The sequence below is a fragment of the Podarcis vaucheri genome (assembly GCF_965113315.1).
Source record: "Podarcis vaucheri genome assembly, chromosome: 6".
In the NCBI taxonomy this organism is placed as follows: Eukaryota; Metazoa; Chordata; class Lepidosauria; order Squamata; family Lacertidae; genus Podarcis; species Podarcis vaucheri.
In genome coordinates this window covers 107,182,089-107,197,331 of record NC_138764.1, presented here as the reverse complement: position 1 = coordinate 107,197,331, position 15,243 = coordinate 107,182,089, and the positions used below count along the sequence as shown (strand labels likewise).

At 51.0% G+C, this 15,243-nt stretch overlaps 1 protein-coding gene across 2 annotated transcripts in view; it reads right to left on the bottom strand.

Moving 5' to 3' along the window:
• Positions 1-15,243, bottom strand: part of SLC12A5 (solute carrier family 12 member 5) — a 108,080-nt gene that overhangs the window by 28,255 nt on the left and 64,582 nt on the right. For both annotated transcript variants that reach the window (XM_082225860.1, XM_082225861.1), the window contains exons 2-6: positions 12,960-13,054; positions 9,032-9,163; positions 7,861-8,007; positions 5,245-5,299; positions 2,153-2,283 (exon numbers count right to left, since the gene is read on the bottom strand). In XM_082225860.1, the coding sequence (XP_082081986.1) occupies positions 2,153-2,283; positions 5,245-5,299; positions 7,861-8,007; positions 9,032-9,163; positions 12,960-13,054 (560 nt within the window). The remainder of the gene's footprint in view (positions 1-2,152; positions 2,284-5,244; positions 5,300-7,860; positions 8,008-9,031; positions 9,164-12,959; positions 13,055-15,243) is intronic.

Genomic DNA, 15,243 nt, shown 5'->3' with positions numbered 1-15,243 from the left:
TGTGACTGGGGGTTTCTGCATCCTCATCCTTCTCACACACTCCTCTGCCGGCTGACCCTCCCTCCTTGCCCAGAAAGGGAGGGGGGTCTTGCTGGGGGGGGGGCTGCATCTGCAAAAGTCCTTTGAGCCGACAGGGACAAGCTTTGCATCCAAAACACCCCCAGCTTCATTATATTCTCCCTTTTGCAGGGAGACAAAAGCACAAGCGGAAAAAAACAAGCAGGATATTATGCCGGAGAGAGCAAATGAAGGATACGGAGATGAGATATCAGGTCACTTAAGCTTTTTGCTTACATCTTCTAAAAGAATAAGGGGAGACAGGACAGCTATTCTTCCGCCTCAGGATCCAGTGTCATTATTTATGTTTGCTTTTAAAAATATATCTATTTCTAGTTCCTTCAAAGGGAGTCTTTCACGAACTCCTTTTCTCTTCCAAGGCAGGGGTTGCATTGAATTTTCTTAAAGAATCTCTTTTCATGGAATCGCAGAGTCGGAGGGGACCCCAAGAGTCACCGAGTTCCATCCTGACTCTCTGCTTTCTGTGGACCAAAATGAAACCCAGAGTCCGCTCTTTGCAAATCCAGCCGCCAAGCCAGGAGTCACTCAGGTATTCGGAGGTTGTTCTGCTTTGAGAACAAGGCTGCATTGCACAAGAGCTCCTTAGGGCAGCGGCAAAGAGATTTTATTTTGGGAAAGAATTTGATATTTGAAAAATGGGGAGGGGGGAGCACTGAAGTCATCATGGGGAAAATCAGAACTTTGTTAGACTTTCTTACCCTCCAGATTCACTCTTCCTGGGCTGGCGTGTTGTTGCCCAAGTCGGCTTTTTGTATCTTTATTTTAGATTGTGTGGAAATTGTTCAGTTTGGTTGTGCACGTTCAAATGTTGTATTTATCGTTTATGACTACTTTTGTTGTGTTGCGGTTGTGCATTTTTTCCACGCTGCAAGCCACCTTGAGCATGATCTGAACTGCAACACAAGGATCTGCCTGTGTGAGAAGCGTTATGGTTTGGCAGCGGGGAAGCCATGCAAATCCCACAGAGGGATAAGAAGGAAGGCAGGTCACAGGAGCTCTGCCAGATGAACAGCTTCACCATCACCAGAAGGACTTGAAAATTGGCCTGGCAGGGGTTAAACAAGACACTTTTAAAATGGATTTCCTCCCACCCAGTGAAGGCCAAGGGGCTTGGGGTCCCGTGCTCCTGCCCGCCCTCGCTGCTCTCGGTCTGCCTGCCACCACTCACCAGCAGAATCTCTCTCTCTCTCTCTTAAAATTGCTTTATTGAAGTTTTAAAAACATAACACAAAATCAAAGTTATCAAAAAATAATTATTATTATCAAAATCTGTTACATTTTTTCACAGTCTTCTTTTGGTTCTAATGACTTCCCACCAATTCCATATAAATTTAAGTGTGTATTTAACTAGTGCACTACAGTGGTACCTCAGGTTAAGAACTTAATTCATTCCAGAGGTCCATTCATAACCTGAAACTGTTCTTAACCTGAACCACCACTTTAGCTAATGGGGCCTCCTGCTGCCGCCGCGCCACCAGAGTACGATTTCTGTTCTCACCCTGAAGCAAAGTTCTTAACCCGAGGTACTATTTCTGGGTTAGCAGAGTCTGTAACCTGAAGTGTATGTAACCCGAGGTACCACTGTATTCATCTCTGCTTTTAATAATTACTTATTAAAGATATTGTACTTTCTTAAATTTATTCAGTAGACTACAGAAGCTATTCAAAGGCTGCCACAGACTTCATGCTATTACAGTCTTTAATGTAACTTTCAAATAAACCCCATTTATTTAAAAAATATACTTGGTCTGCATGGTCTCTTATTTTTCCTGAAAGCTTAGCCAGCTCTGCGTATTCCATTCATTTTTGCTGCCACTCCGACTTTGATGGTGTTTTTCCTCCTTTCCAATTTGTGGCTATTAAAATTCTTGTGGCCACTGTCACGTATAAAAATAGCTCCCTTATATTCTTTGGTATGTCAGGACCTAATATTTGAAGAAGGAAAGACTCTGGGGTGTTTTTTATATATAAACAAACCCTTAAACATTTTTTAAAGTTCCATATATATTTCATCCCAGAATTCCTTATTTTTTTGGCATGAACCACATATGCAGCAGAGGTCCCACTCACTCACCAGCAGAATCTCGATGGTGCCCAAGATGTACATGGCACCTGCAAAAGTGGTGCCCAGGTAGAAGCAGAGCCCCACAGCGCCCCCAAACTCAGGGCCGAGCGAGCGGGAGATCATGTAGTACGACCCACCAGCTGGAGACAGACGGGGGGGGGGGAGAGAGAGAGAGAGAGAGAGAGAGAGAGTTAAGCTTTCATATACGCATAAGACAGCATCTTCAAAAGCAGAGACATCACCTTGCCGACAAAGGTCCGTTAAAGCTCTGGTTTTCCCAGTAGTGATGTAGGGAAGTGAGAGCTGGACCATAAAGAAGGCTAACTGCCGAAGAATGGATGCTTTTGAATTCTGGTGCTGGAGGAGACTCTTGAGAGTCCCATGGACTGCAAGAAGATCACACCTCTCCATTCTGAAGGAAATCAGCCCTGAGTGCTCACTGGAATGACAGATCCTGAAGCTGAGGCTCCAAGACTTTGGCCACCTCATGAGAAGAGAAGACTCCCTGGAAAAGACGCTGATGTTGGGAAAGATGGAGGGCACAAGAAGAAGGGGACGACAGAGGGCGAGATGGTGGGACAGTGTTCTGGAAGCTACCAGCATGAGGGAGGCAGTGGAAGACAGGAGGGCCTGGCGTGCTCTGGTCCAGGGGGTCACAAAGAGTCAGACACGACTAAACGACTAAACAACAACATACGCATAAGCATAAAGTAGCCCCAAAACTTGTGCAGGAGGAACCTGCTGGGAGTCTGAGTGCCAAGGCAAAATTGCACAAAGTCAGGAAGACCCAACAGAACTGGTTTCTCCTATGTGACCATCCCTCCCTTACTGGGCTTTTTGACGGTCCTGTGAGATCTCGTGGGGCCATCACAAGATCACAGACGGTCCCTTTCAATGGTTTTCCCTCCCTCCCTTTATTTATTTTCCTGACAGCCACACAGAGCTGCAATCGTGCAAGTAAATCACACATAAGTTGCGGTTCTGCTGTGCTTCATCTCTGTGCTGGCGCAAGTCTGGGGAGTGAGTGAGGCTGGTTAGGCACCTGTGGTTGACATGCCCCCCGGGGCTGCCAATTTGGAGGAGCAAGCGTCTAATGAGAGAAGTAAAATCACACATGTCATGAAGTCTCCAGAGCTGGCATTCCCAAATCTGCATTGAAATGAGAACGAGGGCTTGGCAGATGAGCTGGGTTTTGCTTAGTGGCAGCATATGTGAAGGACTTGAATGGTGCAAACTTGGACGCTTGGGACAAGAGAGGGTGGCGTGTCGCCCTTATGGGGTGAACTGACCAGCAAATTAGGTCTGGCACAAAGACACCTATGTGGGAGAACGCGGGAGCTTTATTTCATTCACAAATTTGAAACTTCATTTCACGTTGGAACTCCCTGCCTCTTGATATCAGGCAGGAGCCTTCACTGTATCCTTTCTGCCACCAGCTAAAAACATCCTTGCTGCGACAAGCCAGCCCAGGTGCTTAGAAACGCTGGAGTGAACTTTGATCCATTTAAGTCTTCGTATGTTTTAAAGTATTGTAAATCTTCTTGTTTTTATCTTTTTGTAAACTGCTCTGAAGGCTTTTCTTTTCAGCATCCGAGTGGTGTATAAATTTTATGAAACAGACAAATAAAATAAATAAATGAATCTCCAGAACACCAAAGTCCAAGTCCCAAGGGTTTGTGGATCTCGTAACTTGTGAGTCACGTCATAAGAATATGTTTTACAGATGTTATATGTTATGGTGTGTGGGGGGGGGAATACAGGTTTGCATAAAAGAGACTCCCATCCTGCCACCATAAAATCCTTGTAGCCAATGCCAGCATTTGGGCACTAGGGTGAGGGGAAATTGGAGAGCAACTGCAGACCCCCCCCCAAGTGTCCCTATTTTCCAGGGATGTCCCTGATTTAGAGAAGCTGTCCTGGTTTCTGATCTGACCCCAGAATGTCCTGCTTTTCCTTAGGATGGCCCTGTTTTCCTTGGAGAAATGTTGGAAGACATGGAATTACCCAGCCCCTGAGCCGTCTGAAGGCAATCCGGTAGAGGGAAGGCTTCTTTTAAAATGCTTGATGCTTTGTTATGCTTTTATATATGTTGGAAGCCGCCCCGAGTGGCTGGGGCAATCCAGTCAGACGAGTGGGGTATAAAGAGGAAGATTATCAATATGGCATGGGACGTCCCTATTCTCATCGGAGACATGATGGAGGGTATGCAAGTGAGTGCCCACGCCCTTGGATAATGTCAGCGGGCATTGCCTGGCCTCCCAGCTGTACCTCTGGCTATGCGCCAACCCTGCGAAGCAGCCCTAGTGTGATGGCCTGGGACTCGGGCTCGAACTCGGAACCAGAAGTCTCAGTCCGCAACGGATCCTCTGCCTCAGGCATCGTCTGGGGCCTGATCCTGAAGAGTCCCAGTCTGCACAGGTTCCCCTGCAACAAGCACCAGCTGGGCCGAATTCAGGGGCCTGATCCTGCCCTGGCTCCAGATGCAGGGATGACCTCGTTGCCTCCAGCTGGGCCATCACTTACAGCTGCTCCACTACCAGTTGGGTCAGGAGAGGCTGAGGCGGCCTCTGGGTCTAGTAACCCACCGACGTCTCCCCAGCTGCAGAGACTGAGGTCTGAGAGAAGGAGAGACCTGAGTACTCGCAGGAGGAGGGCTCGCCTTCGGGCAAGACAAGGAGGTGAGTCGCCGGGGGATCAGGACCGGCCGCTACCCCAACAAAGATAAAAGGCTGTCAGACCCTGCCCCAGTTTGTGGGAGCAATGTTTGCCAGAACCTGCTTGTCATCCTGTGCCTGTCCTTGCCTGGTTTCCTGCCTCGTGTCCTGCCTTGGCCCTGTCGGGCTGACTCCTAGCAGAACCCTTTGATTTGGGACCGGACCTGGACTGCGTTGCTCAGGTTTATCCCTGGGCCAGCACACCTGGCAGAACAAAGTGGCTGCAGAAGAGGGAGGCAGAGGCAAGGTGGCTTGGCAGGGGGAGAGGGGGCACCAAGGCACTGGCAAGCTGCCAGGGGGAGTGCTGAGGAAGACCCCCCCTCCCCTTGGCCTGGGGCTCCGCGTTTGCAGGCAGACAAACACACAGACACAAAGGACTCTACCCACCTGGCACAACTCCATTGGTGGCAATGGCACTCATGGAAATGGCTGTCAGCATCGTCTGTGAGGAGGGAAAGGCAGAGAGGTAGGAGACTTGCAATGAAAGAGGGTTTGGTGGGGGGGGGATTAGAACTGCAGAATTGGGAGGGACCCCCAGAGGCCATCTAGCCCAAACCCCGCGATGCAGGAATCCCAATGAGCGCCAGGTCGGCCTTCCCGGGTTTACCTCTTCCCAAGGCATGACAAGGCAAGACCCTTCGTTTCCCCCCCTAGATTGTTCTGCCCGGCTCCCGGATGATGGAGAGTGGAGACGGCACTTGGGGGAGGGCAGGGGGTCACCAGGAAGCCAAGGGCCAGAGGGAACCTCAAGTGGGACAAGGCACAAGAAGCAAAGTCTGGAAAGTGGCCCCCAGCTGGTGATGGAGGGGGCTGAGAAGCAGGTGAGGGTGGGACCATAAGGACATTTGCATCTGTCAGAAATCAGTCTTTTGGTACGGCAGCACTGGCACTGCGGAACTCCCTGCCTCTTGACATCAAGCAGGCACATTTGTTGTGTTGAAACATTTGCTTGGCAAGCCTACCCAGACATTTAGGATGCTGTTGTATTTTTAGTTTATTGTTGGTTTTAATTTTTTGAAGGTTTGTATTGCTTCTACTAATAATCTTACTGTTCTGTTCTCTTTTTGGTAAACTGTTTTGAGCTTTCTTTACAATCAAGCAGTATATAATTGTTATAAAATAATAAAGTAAAATAAAATAAAAATAAAATAAGAAATGCTTTCTGGATCAGACAAGATTCCCCCAGGGCAAACCCACAAGCAGGATCCCAGATCCACTTTCCCCTCCTGAGGATTCCAGCACCCGGGATTCAGACACATTGCTGTCTCCAGCTGTGAAGGCAGAGCAGAGCCCTCCCGGCTTGTCAGTCATACAGGGAAGTCACTCTTATTTTGAGAAGCTCAGAGGCTCTCAGGGTCTGGGAAGCGGCTTCCCCTTGCCTGTGCTGCTGAGGCCCCTCCTCTTGCAGGGTCCCCCTGGAATGGGGGCCACATCTCATCCAGCCAGAAACCAGCTCAAAGGGGTCGGGGGACCCACAGGGCCAGATCCACACTCCCCCCCCATCAGTCACTGTGTGCAACACAGCGCTGTTAAAATTTCCCTTTCATTTATCCTCAAAGGGCATTCAAAAGAAAGCAAAGGCGATGACGCCCATTTTCCAGAACAGGCTTCCATTTGAAAAGTGTTGCAGCTTAGCTGCAGGGCTCGCTACACCGATTTCTATATTCTTCAGCCAAACGTACAGGCTGCTTTATTTGAAAAGCAAAAATCTGTAAGTGGTTTCATAAAACAATACTTATAAAAAAAAGAAAACCCGCAAAACCAACAGACTCCAAACAAAGAGGCCGCCTTAATGAAGTGGTGCAAAATATAAACGGAAGCAACAGAATTTAAAAACAAGTAAAATTCCATTTCTGGTTAGGCTTGTGAAAACAACTTTTGGGATTCCTGCATTTCAGAGGGTTGGACTAGATGACGAACGGAGCCCCTCAAAATCGACCGCTCGGAGATTCTGTGATTTGTTTCGCTGAATCAGACTTTGCAAAACCAGCGCCCTGCCCTCCTCCTTCCTGTTGGGGGACAGGGACTTGAACCCAGGGCTTTAGGCCAGAAGGGGGTGTCTCCGAGGGGTCCCTTTGGGGGGTTGAGGGCAGGTAATGGGGTGGGGAGAGGTGGGGGCTGAATCAACTTGGCAAGGCTGCTTCCTGGGGACGGCCGGGAGATGGATGGGCTGAGCGGTGCCTTTGGGGCAGGATGCAGCTGGATGAGTCCCCGGGAGGCAGGCGGGATTAATCAGCTTCGCCGCACCATTGCCCATCCAGGCAGGTGTATCCATCCCCAGCGCCGGCAGCTGCCTTCCTCTGCCTGGCCTGGCTGCGTCCACCACTGGCACATAGAATCCTGGAACTGTAGAGGGGGGAGGGACCCCCAAGGGCTCTCTAGTCCAGCCCCTGTAATGCAGGAATCGCAGGTGAGGAATCCCTGACAGGTGCTCCTCCAGCCTGCAATCTACCTGCCTGCTGTGCCAACTGGGACAACTTATTGGAAGAAGAAGTAACCTTCTGCTGTATTTATTCTCTGGACTGCAGTTCTGAATTACCTGTGTGTTTGTTAATAGATCTATTTAGTAGCTTTGATTACATACACACACCCCAAATTTAAAAATCATAAAACTGAAGAGCTGGGTGGGAGCTGCAATTCAGACATCGCAGCTCAAGAAGCCCTGACAGGGGCCACCCAACCTCTCGTCAAAAACTTCCAAGGCGGGGGAGTCTCCCACCTTCCCAGGTTGCCTGTCCCACTGCCAACCATCCCAAAGGGCAGTCGTGAGTTTCCCATGTGACCCCCTCACCCCCGCCCTGGGGTGAGACCTTAAAGATTGGGGCAGAATGTGGGCATTTCAAAGGGCTCCTCATTTTGACCTTCCTTCCCTAAGTTTCCGGCCAGAGCGATGGCCTGAGCTGCCGGCCCTGAGGAATCCTGCCTGCCTGGTGAAAACGGGGGGGAGGGGCTTCTCCCCCTCCCCACTCTGCCCACGGGGTCCCCAAGGAGGGGGCGACTCACGCAGGAGCAGCAGAGGATGACCATGCAGAAGGACTCCATGATGCCCGCGATGCCAACGACCCACGTCAGGCGGAGGAAGAGGATGACGCCGAAGATGTTCTGCAGGCATGGCAGGTAGACGCCCATGAAGGTGCCCATCTGGGGAGCCTGCAAGGGGAGGGAGCAGAGAGGGTGGTGAGGCACCTGGGGGTGTGGAGCAGGATGGATCCCCCCCACCCTCCTCCCAGGCTCAGGAAGGAAGGGGCCCGGGTGCCTTGGGGAGCAGGCCGGGTGAGCGGGTGAGGGGCTTGCTCTCAGAACTACCCTCCGTTGTCCTGGCAGAGGAGCCTCTTCCCCTGGCACTGGGCAGAGGAAAACATCTGCGGGCAGTGAAGGACGGAGGTGCCTTGCCAGGCTGTGCCAGGGGAGGGAGAGGGCAAGGAGGGCTCAAAGCTTCCTCAAGACAGTTCAAACAAATCCTTTCTTCCTCGCTCACATTTCAACACTTATGCAGGAAGCGGTGCAATAATGCCAGGAAACAATTGGTGGGGTCACACGGGAGGCTCAAAGTCCCGTCAAGAAGGATTTCTTTGTTTATCCATAGCCCACTTTTTTCTCCACAGGGCACAAGGTGGGGGACATGGCTGCCTCCCCATCTCGTTTAATCCCCACAAGAAGACTCTCAAGGACGGCCTCTCCCCATAACTGACCTGGACCCTGAGATCATCACCCGAAGCCCCTTCTTCACATGCAGACAACTGAGGCACGTGCTGACTCTGTGCCACCGGGATTTGCAAACGTAAGACTCTGTGGAACCTTTATTCTCAAGAACGGTGGATACTTTGATTTGTATAAATCTGTATTACTTGCAAAGGGAATACTTTACTATCCCTTTGGAGCTGCTCTGTATTTTTACACTTTTGTCCTTCCTGGCTGGGACACTTTAATGGTTTGCATGTTTTAATTCCTTGCCCCCCCCCCCCCGCCTATATTTGCACTTCATTTTTTGTTAAAAACCCATTTTGTTTTATTTTTTAAAAAGAACAACACAGCCGCAGCAGAGCCACAGAGAGTCCACAGACAGCAGCTCAGCCCCTGACCCTCTGGAAAGGAAGCAGACACTTGGGGTCCAGAGCCAAGCCCCCCACAAGGAACCCCGCAGAGGCAAAGACCAGTCCCCTGAATGGCTCACCTTGACGGGCTTCTTCTTGGCTCCCTCGTTGTTCTCCGCCTCCTCGTGCTCTCGGCTGCCCTGAGGGAGGTTGGTGTAGTTGGCCAGGCCGCTGAGCATGGACGACACCATGGGGATGGTGTCCATTTCCTCCTGTGGGGCAGAAGGAGGAGCGGGGCTGAAGAGGGCTTCTCCACATCCCCCTTGGCCCACAACTGCCTCTCCGCTCCCCCAACCCCCCGCTCTGCACGCCCCATTTCTCCCTTGAAACGCAGGAGGTGCTGCTACCTTAAGCTGTTGATCCAACTAGGCCAGTGCTGCCTACTTTGGCTGGCAGCAGCTCCCCAGGGTCTCAGGCAGAGAGGGCAGAGCTCTTTCTTTCTTCTTTCTTTTTTTTGGGGGGGCAGCATTCTGAACTTTATTGGGAAATGACACAGTGTTTAAAAACAGGTTCTTTCCTCATAAATAGTCCATTCATAAATGGGGACGTTGTGCCAGAGGTGGAGGGGCAGCCCCCGCCATAAAAGGGGTCTCCTCTCCCTTGGACGAGGCGGATGGAGGGTGCCACGTTGGACAGCCATGTGCCCCCATCCTGCCCCCCCTGCAGAATCTGGCCCCTCAGGCCTCCTTGGGGCCCCGGCTGGCTGGATTCTCCCCCTTCATCCCCCCTTTGGCTCTGGGGGGCTTGGACCCCTTGTCAGCCTTGGCTTTCTCTCCCTTGGCCTCTTTGGTTTTCTTGGCCGCTGCAGGCACCTTGGCCTCTGCCTGGGGGGGCCCTCGTCCTCGCCCACCCCCCGTCTTGCTTTCCTTAGACACAGCTTTCGGGGGGGGGCACCAGGTGTGTTTGCCGGGAAGGCCCTGGAAGAGCTCCGTTTCTTGAGGATTGGGGCCTCTTTCTCCCCCCCCCCGGGGGACTTCTTTGCCATGGGCTTCGCTGGAGGTTTGCCTGGATGCTTGCCAGCCTTCGCCTTGGTCTTCTTGCTGGAAGCCGCCTCCTCCTTCTCCCCTTCTGCGATTCCTCCCTGCCTCTGTTTCTCCACAGGAACCTTTGCCATGGGATTCTTGGCCGCTTTCTTCGGTCTGGGCGCTGTTTTTCCATCCGAATCCGAATGCTTTTCCTGGCTTTCTTTCCCTTGGCTTCTTTGTGCCCAGGCTGAGTCTCCCTGTGGCCCCCAGGGCGGAAGAGTTTTGTGGCCGGATGAGGCAGCCCCTTTCCCCTTTTTAAGTTGTAATCATTCATCTTGTTTTTATTATTGCTTTTAAGCCGCTCTGAGCCCGGCCTTGGCTGGGGAGGGCGGGGTATAAATAAAAATTTTTTATTATTATTATTTCCAGGCCTTTGGCCAGGGCCACCTTCAGGGTGTACTTCTGGCGGATGGGGTCCACCCCGGCGTAGGTGCCCAGGATGTAGCGCTTTATGGCCACAACAGAAGCCCCCTTGCGCTCATCCAGGGTCTTCACCGCCTCCATCACCATGGACAGCGTGGGCGGGTCCTGCGCCTCGGGGCGGTTCAGGGGGGCCGGGGGGGCCGGCCAGCGAGGCAGAGGACTTGGCTGCTGACAGTGCCTCCATTGCAAGCACCTGCCCAACTCTTCCTCCCCTTCCCACCTCAGGGCAGAGGTCTTTCTCATCACCTGAGCCTGTTTGGAGAAGCTGGGCCTTGAACTGTACGTCATAGCTGTCAACCGTTCCCTTTTTTTTATAATTTTTATTAACAGGCCAATCACATCACATTAATTCCAAATCACATTAGTTCCAAATTACACAGCCAAATTTTTAAATTTTTGTTGGGGGTACCCATACTTCGTGCTCCGAAAGGGATCCAAACATCACTCTTGCTGCTGCTTTAATGTACCTTCTCTTTGTTGTTTTCCTCATCTTCTTGTTGTTTTCATATATTCCTTTCTTTGTGATCTATGATAGTCTCCACAAGCGGGTTGAAAACAAACGTAGTTGTATCCTGTGTGGCTTTTACACTCCTCCAAGAGCCATGTCAAAAAGAAACAGACGCCATTTCCGCACCTCCGTACAAAACATTCCCACTGTCTGTCCGTTGATTTCCCCAGGCCTGCCAGTCTCTCATCAATTTTCTCAGGGTCCCTGCCAGGTCCAACGCACATTCCGATATAGTAAGAAGCCACGGCCCTCCTCCCCCTCGTCCTCCTGTAGGCAGGCCTGCCGTAACAAATCTCTTTTTATTGCTGCGTCACAAAGAACTTTTATTCCTTCCTGATCTTCCCACCAGCCATGTCTTTGATTAATAATTTATTTCCACACATTTCTTAAGCCTCCTGCTTGTGATCAGTAATTGCAACGATTCTTTCTCTCTTGGGGGGGGGCGGTTATTAGGTACTCACATAAGACAAAAAAAGAAAAGTTTTCCCCCCTCCCCTTTTCAGTTCCGCTACATACCAATCCTTCGATGAATCTTCTTCTTGATTTATTGTTCCAGCCCGTCGCTTCCACTTCACAGAGATCCCTTTAATTAGCAGTCTTTACTCCTGATCTTCACTCGAAGTATGTGCATTTGCTTCTTTCTAATTGTTTATTTCGAGCTGCTGCAACTAGTGCGCGATCAGAGACAGCGTCCGGGAGAGCCGGACCCACACAAGGGCTTTGTGCCTAGTGCTCTCACCCCCTTCTTTCGAATCCGGGGGTGATTTATGGCCACAGCAGGCAAGGCAGTGTTCCCCATTCCCTTGGGGCAACAAGGGAGGCTGCGTACTCCCATATCAGCCTCTTAATTAACTCATGTGGCTCGGAGAGATGGTATTGTCAGCCATCTTCCAATGTGCCCCTAGCGGCCCCCCAACCGTTCCCCCCCCCTTGTTTTAAGGGGAATTCCCTTATTCCGAATAGGATTCCTCGCCAGAAAAGGGAAAAGTTGACAGCTATGCTGCACATAAGGACATGATAGCCTGCTGGATCCGGCCAGGGCCCATCTATTCCAGCAGCCTCTTCTGACAGTGGCTGACCCCACGGGAAGCCCACAATCTGAGCCCAATGGCATTCACAGGTAGGCTGTGCCTGAGCATGGAGGTTCTGCTACCACAATAGACCTCCCTAAGAAGGGCCTGTGGATCAGGCCAGGGGTCCAGCTAGTCCAGCATCCTGCTCTCACAGTGGCCGGCCAGATGCCCAGATAGGAAACCCAGAAGCAGGATCCGAGCCAAGAGCAACTCTCGCCTCCTGCAGCTTCTAGCAACTGGGATTCAGGAGCAGGGCTGCCTCCCACTGTGGAAACCCAGTTTGCGTGTCTGCTCTCTAACTCTCTCTGTTTCCTTCTCTCTTTTTTAATGGTTTTCATTAAGAATTTCAACATAAATTATCAAAAACTTATCTTCATCCCCCCCATTTCCCCCTCCCCCCTCACCAAGAAAAACCCTCCCTCCCCCCCACCCCCCACCCCCCAGACTTCCCTCAGCTCCTCTCTCTGATTTTTCAACACAAATTATTCTCTGCATATTATAAAATTGTAAAGATCTTTAAATGATCTATTTATTATGTTAACAATAATAAATCTGTGTGTGTTTATTCAAAACCTGCCAGGGAGTCCAATTCATTTTGGGGGTGTGTTTTTTTAATTAATTTGTAAAAAGTTCCCATTCTTCTTTAAAGCCACAGTTGTCCTTGTCTCACAGTTTGTGTGTCAATTTCGCCAGTTTCGCATAGTCCATCAGTTTCCCTTGCCACTGTTCTTTTGTCAGGATTTCCTCATTCTTCCATCCTTGTGCTATCAAGACTCTTGCCCTCATTGTCCCGTACATAAATAAGTTCTTTCATTTCCTTGGCAGGCCTTTTCCTACAATCCCTAGCAAGAAGGCTTCTGGTTTAACTCTGCGTTTCCCATCTTGAGTCTGCCTGCGTGCAAGACTCCTGCTCCCCCCGCCAGCTGTGGCTCCTCCATCCCAAATCTTCCCTTCCCGATTCAGAACGCGCCCAGCTCACCTCAAACAAGGCCATGTTTTTCCCGTCATATTCCTTCCCCTTCTCCAGGTCTGTGCTGTTGATGAAAGGGCTGCTCTCCTTGGGGTTCCCATCGCCTGAAGGGGGGGGAGAGAGAGAGAGATTCATCAGCGCCAGAGGCACGTGGCCATTTTCCCGCCCTTCCCAGCCACCCACGTTGCACAGGATTTGCCCCCTGCTTGGCACCCAAATTGCCCCCTGCCCTTGGCTGCTGGAAGCCCATCTTCACGGTCCACCTGCTGCAAAGCTCAAGGTTCTCCGTCCGCAGAGCTCGGACACGAACGGAGCAGGGAGCACCGCCAGCTCTCTGTGGCCTCCCACCAGCAGCACGCACAGGCTGGGTTTCCCCTGAGTCGGAAGGGACCCCAAAGGTCCTCTAGTCCAGCCCCTGCAATGCAGGAATCTCAGCTAGAGCAGTGTTTCCCAACCGGTGTTCCGCGGCACACTAGTGTGCCGCGAGACGTTGCCTGGTGTGCCGTGGGAGGGAGGCGGGCGAGTCGGGCGGTGAGAGGCGGGGCGGCGACGGCGAGGAGAGGCCGCCCAGCGCGGGGCTCTCGCCGTCTGCCTGCCTGGCTGCCTACGTGGCGCTGACATCACGGGGCTGTAACGTGCCCCACATAGGCACACGCGGGGCGGCGAGCAAGCTCCCTCCCACATCCCATCGCTGCTCGCTTCGGCCGGCCTACTGGGCTGTCGCAGGCGGAAGGCCTGCGCATGCGCAAGGTTTTCGCGCCTTCGGGATTCCCTTCACGCCTTCCTCCTCCCGGGTCCTTGAGAGCGCGGGAAGCGGCAGCGCGAGACCGGCGTTGAGCCTGGTAGGTATTGCGCTTGCCAAGGCAGTCATTTGGGAAATGAAAACTTGCAAAGCAAGCAACCAGTTCAATCTGAAGTACGTGTATGCTTAATATCCTGTATCTGAAACCTGTTCTGCCCCCTCCCCCACACTTGGTGCCATTTTCATCTACACATGCAGCAGAGTAAGTTGACCCAGAATAGTACCAATTCAGATGGCAGATGGGAGAATGACAGTGCAGAATGCTTTCCCATGTAGAACAGTCCCTGCAAATAAAAACCTAGCATATTTGGAAGAGGGATGCTAGCCTAACTATTACCTTCTATGCTGTTACTATTTTTTTATTTTTTTTTACATAAGTAAAAAGTGACCTTTCCCCATCTGGCATGGTGGTGTGCCTCGAGATTTTTTTCATGAAACAAGTGTGCCTTTGCCCAAAAAAGGTTGGGAAACACTGAGCTAGAGAATCCTTGGCAGGGGGCCACTTAGGAGAGGCCATGTATCCAGTGAGCTTCGTGGCCAAACAGGGATGTGAACCCAAGTCTCCCAGGTCCTAGTCCAACACTCTCACCACTAGGCCACACTGCCTCTTAATTTCACTCACAGGCCCTGTTTTCCAGGGACAGCCCTGGATTTACAGAAGCCATCCCAGTTTCTGATCTGATCCCGGAACGTCCTGCTTTTCCTTAGGCATAGCTGTCAACGTTTCCCTTTTTTAAGGGAAATTCCCTTATTCCGAATAGGATTCCTCGCAAGAAAAGGGAAAAGTTGACAGCTATGTCCTTAGGGCATCTCTATTTTCATTGGAGATGGGTATAGAGATATGCGACCCCCAAGCCAAGTAGATAAGTGACTATACAACCTTCAAAAGACATCTGAAGGCAACCCTGTAGAGGGATTTTTTTTAAAAAAAATGTTCAATGTTTTATTATGTTTTTATATATGTTGGAAGCCCCCCAGATGGGCAACATACTAATGAAAAATTTTTAATCAAAATATAAACAACAATAAACCATAAAATTATATTTTATTTTTCAAAATAAATCCTCCAGTAAGATGGAAAACAATGATTATTTGGATATGCTTCCACTTTATTTATTTCTGTGCTCCCCCCCTTTGAGGCCCTCAGCACATGCTTGTTTTGCTTATGGTTCATCCAGCCCAGATTCAGCCGTAAAAAGTGGGTTTCCCCAGGGGGGTAGTGGGGGTGTGAATGAGCCCTCATCGTGCATTAGCTGAAAAAGAAGAGGAAAAGCCTTTGCACTCAGAGGAGACCTTCCTTTCTGAAGGCCAAGAGTTTGGCTTCTCTAGCTTTCCAGGCCAGAAGGTGGACGTGTATTTTGGGGCTGTTGGGAGCTGCTTGGCAGAAGCAGAAAAGGGAGGGAGGGAGGGAGGGAGGGAGAATCCAGAAGGTTTGGCCTTCGCAGCCAAGTTCTGGGTCAAGATTTTTGAGCAGAGCAAGTGCCGCAGAAT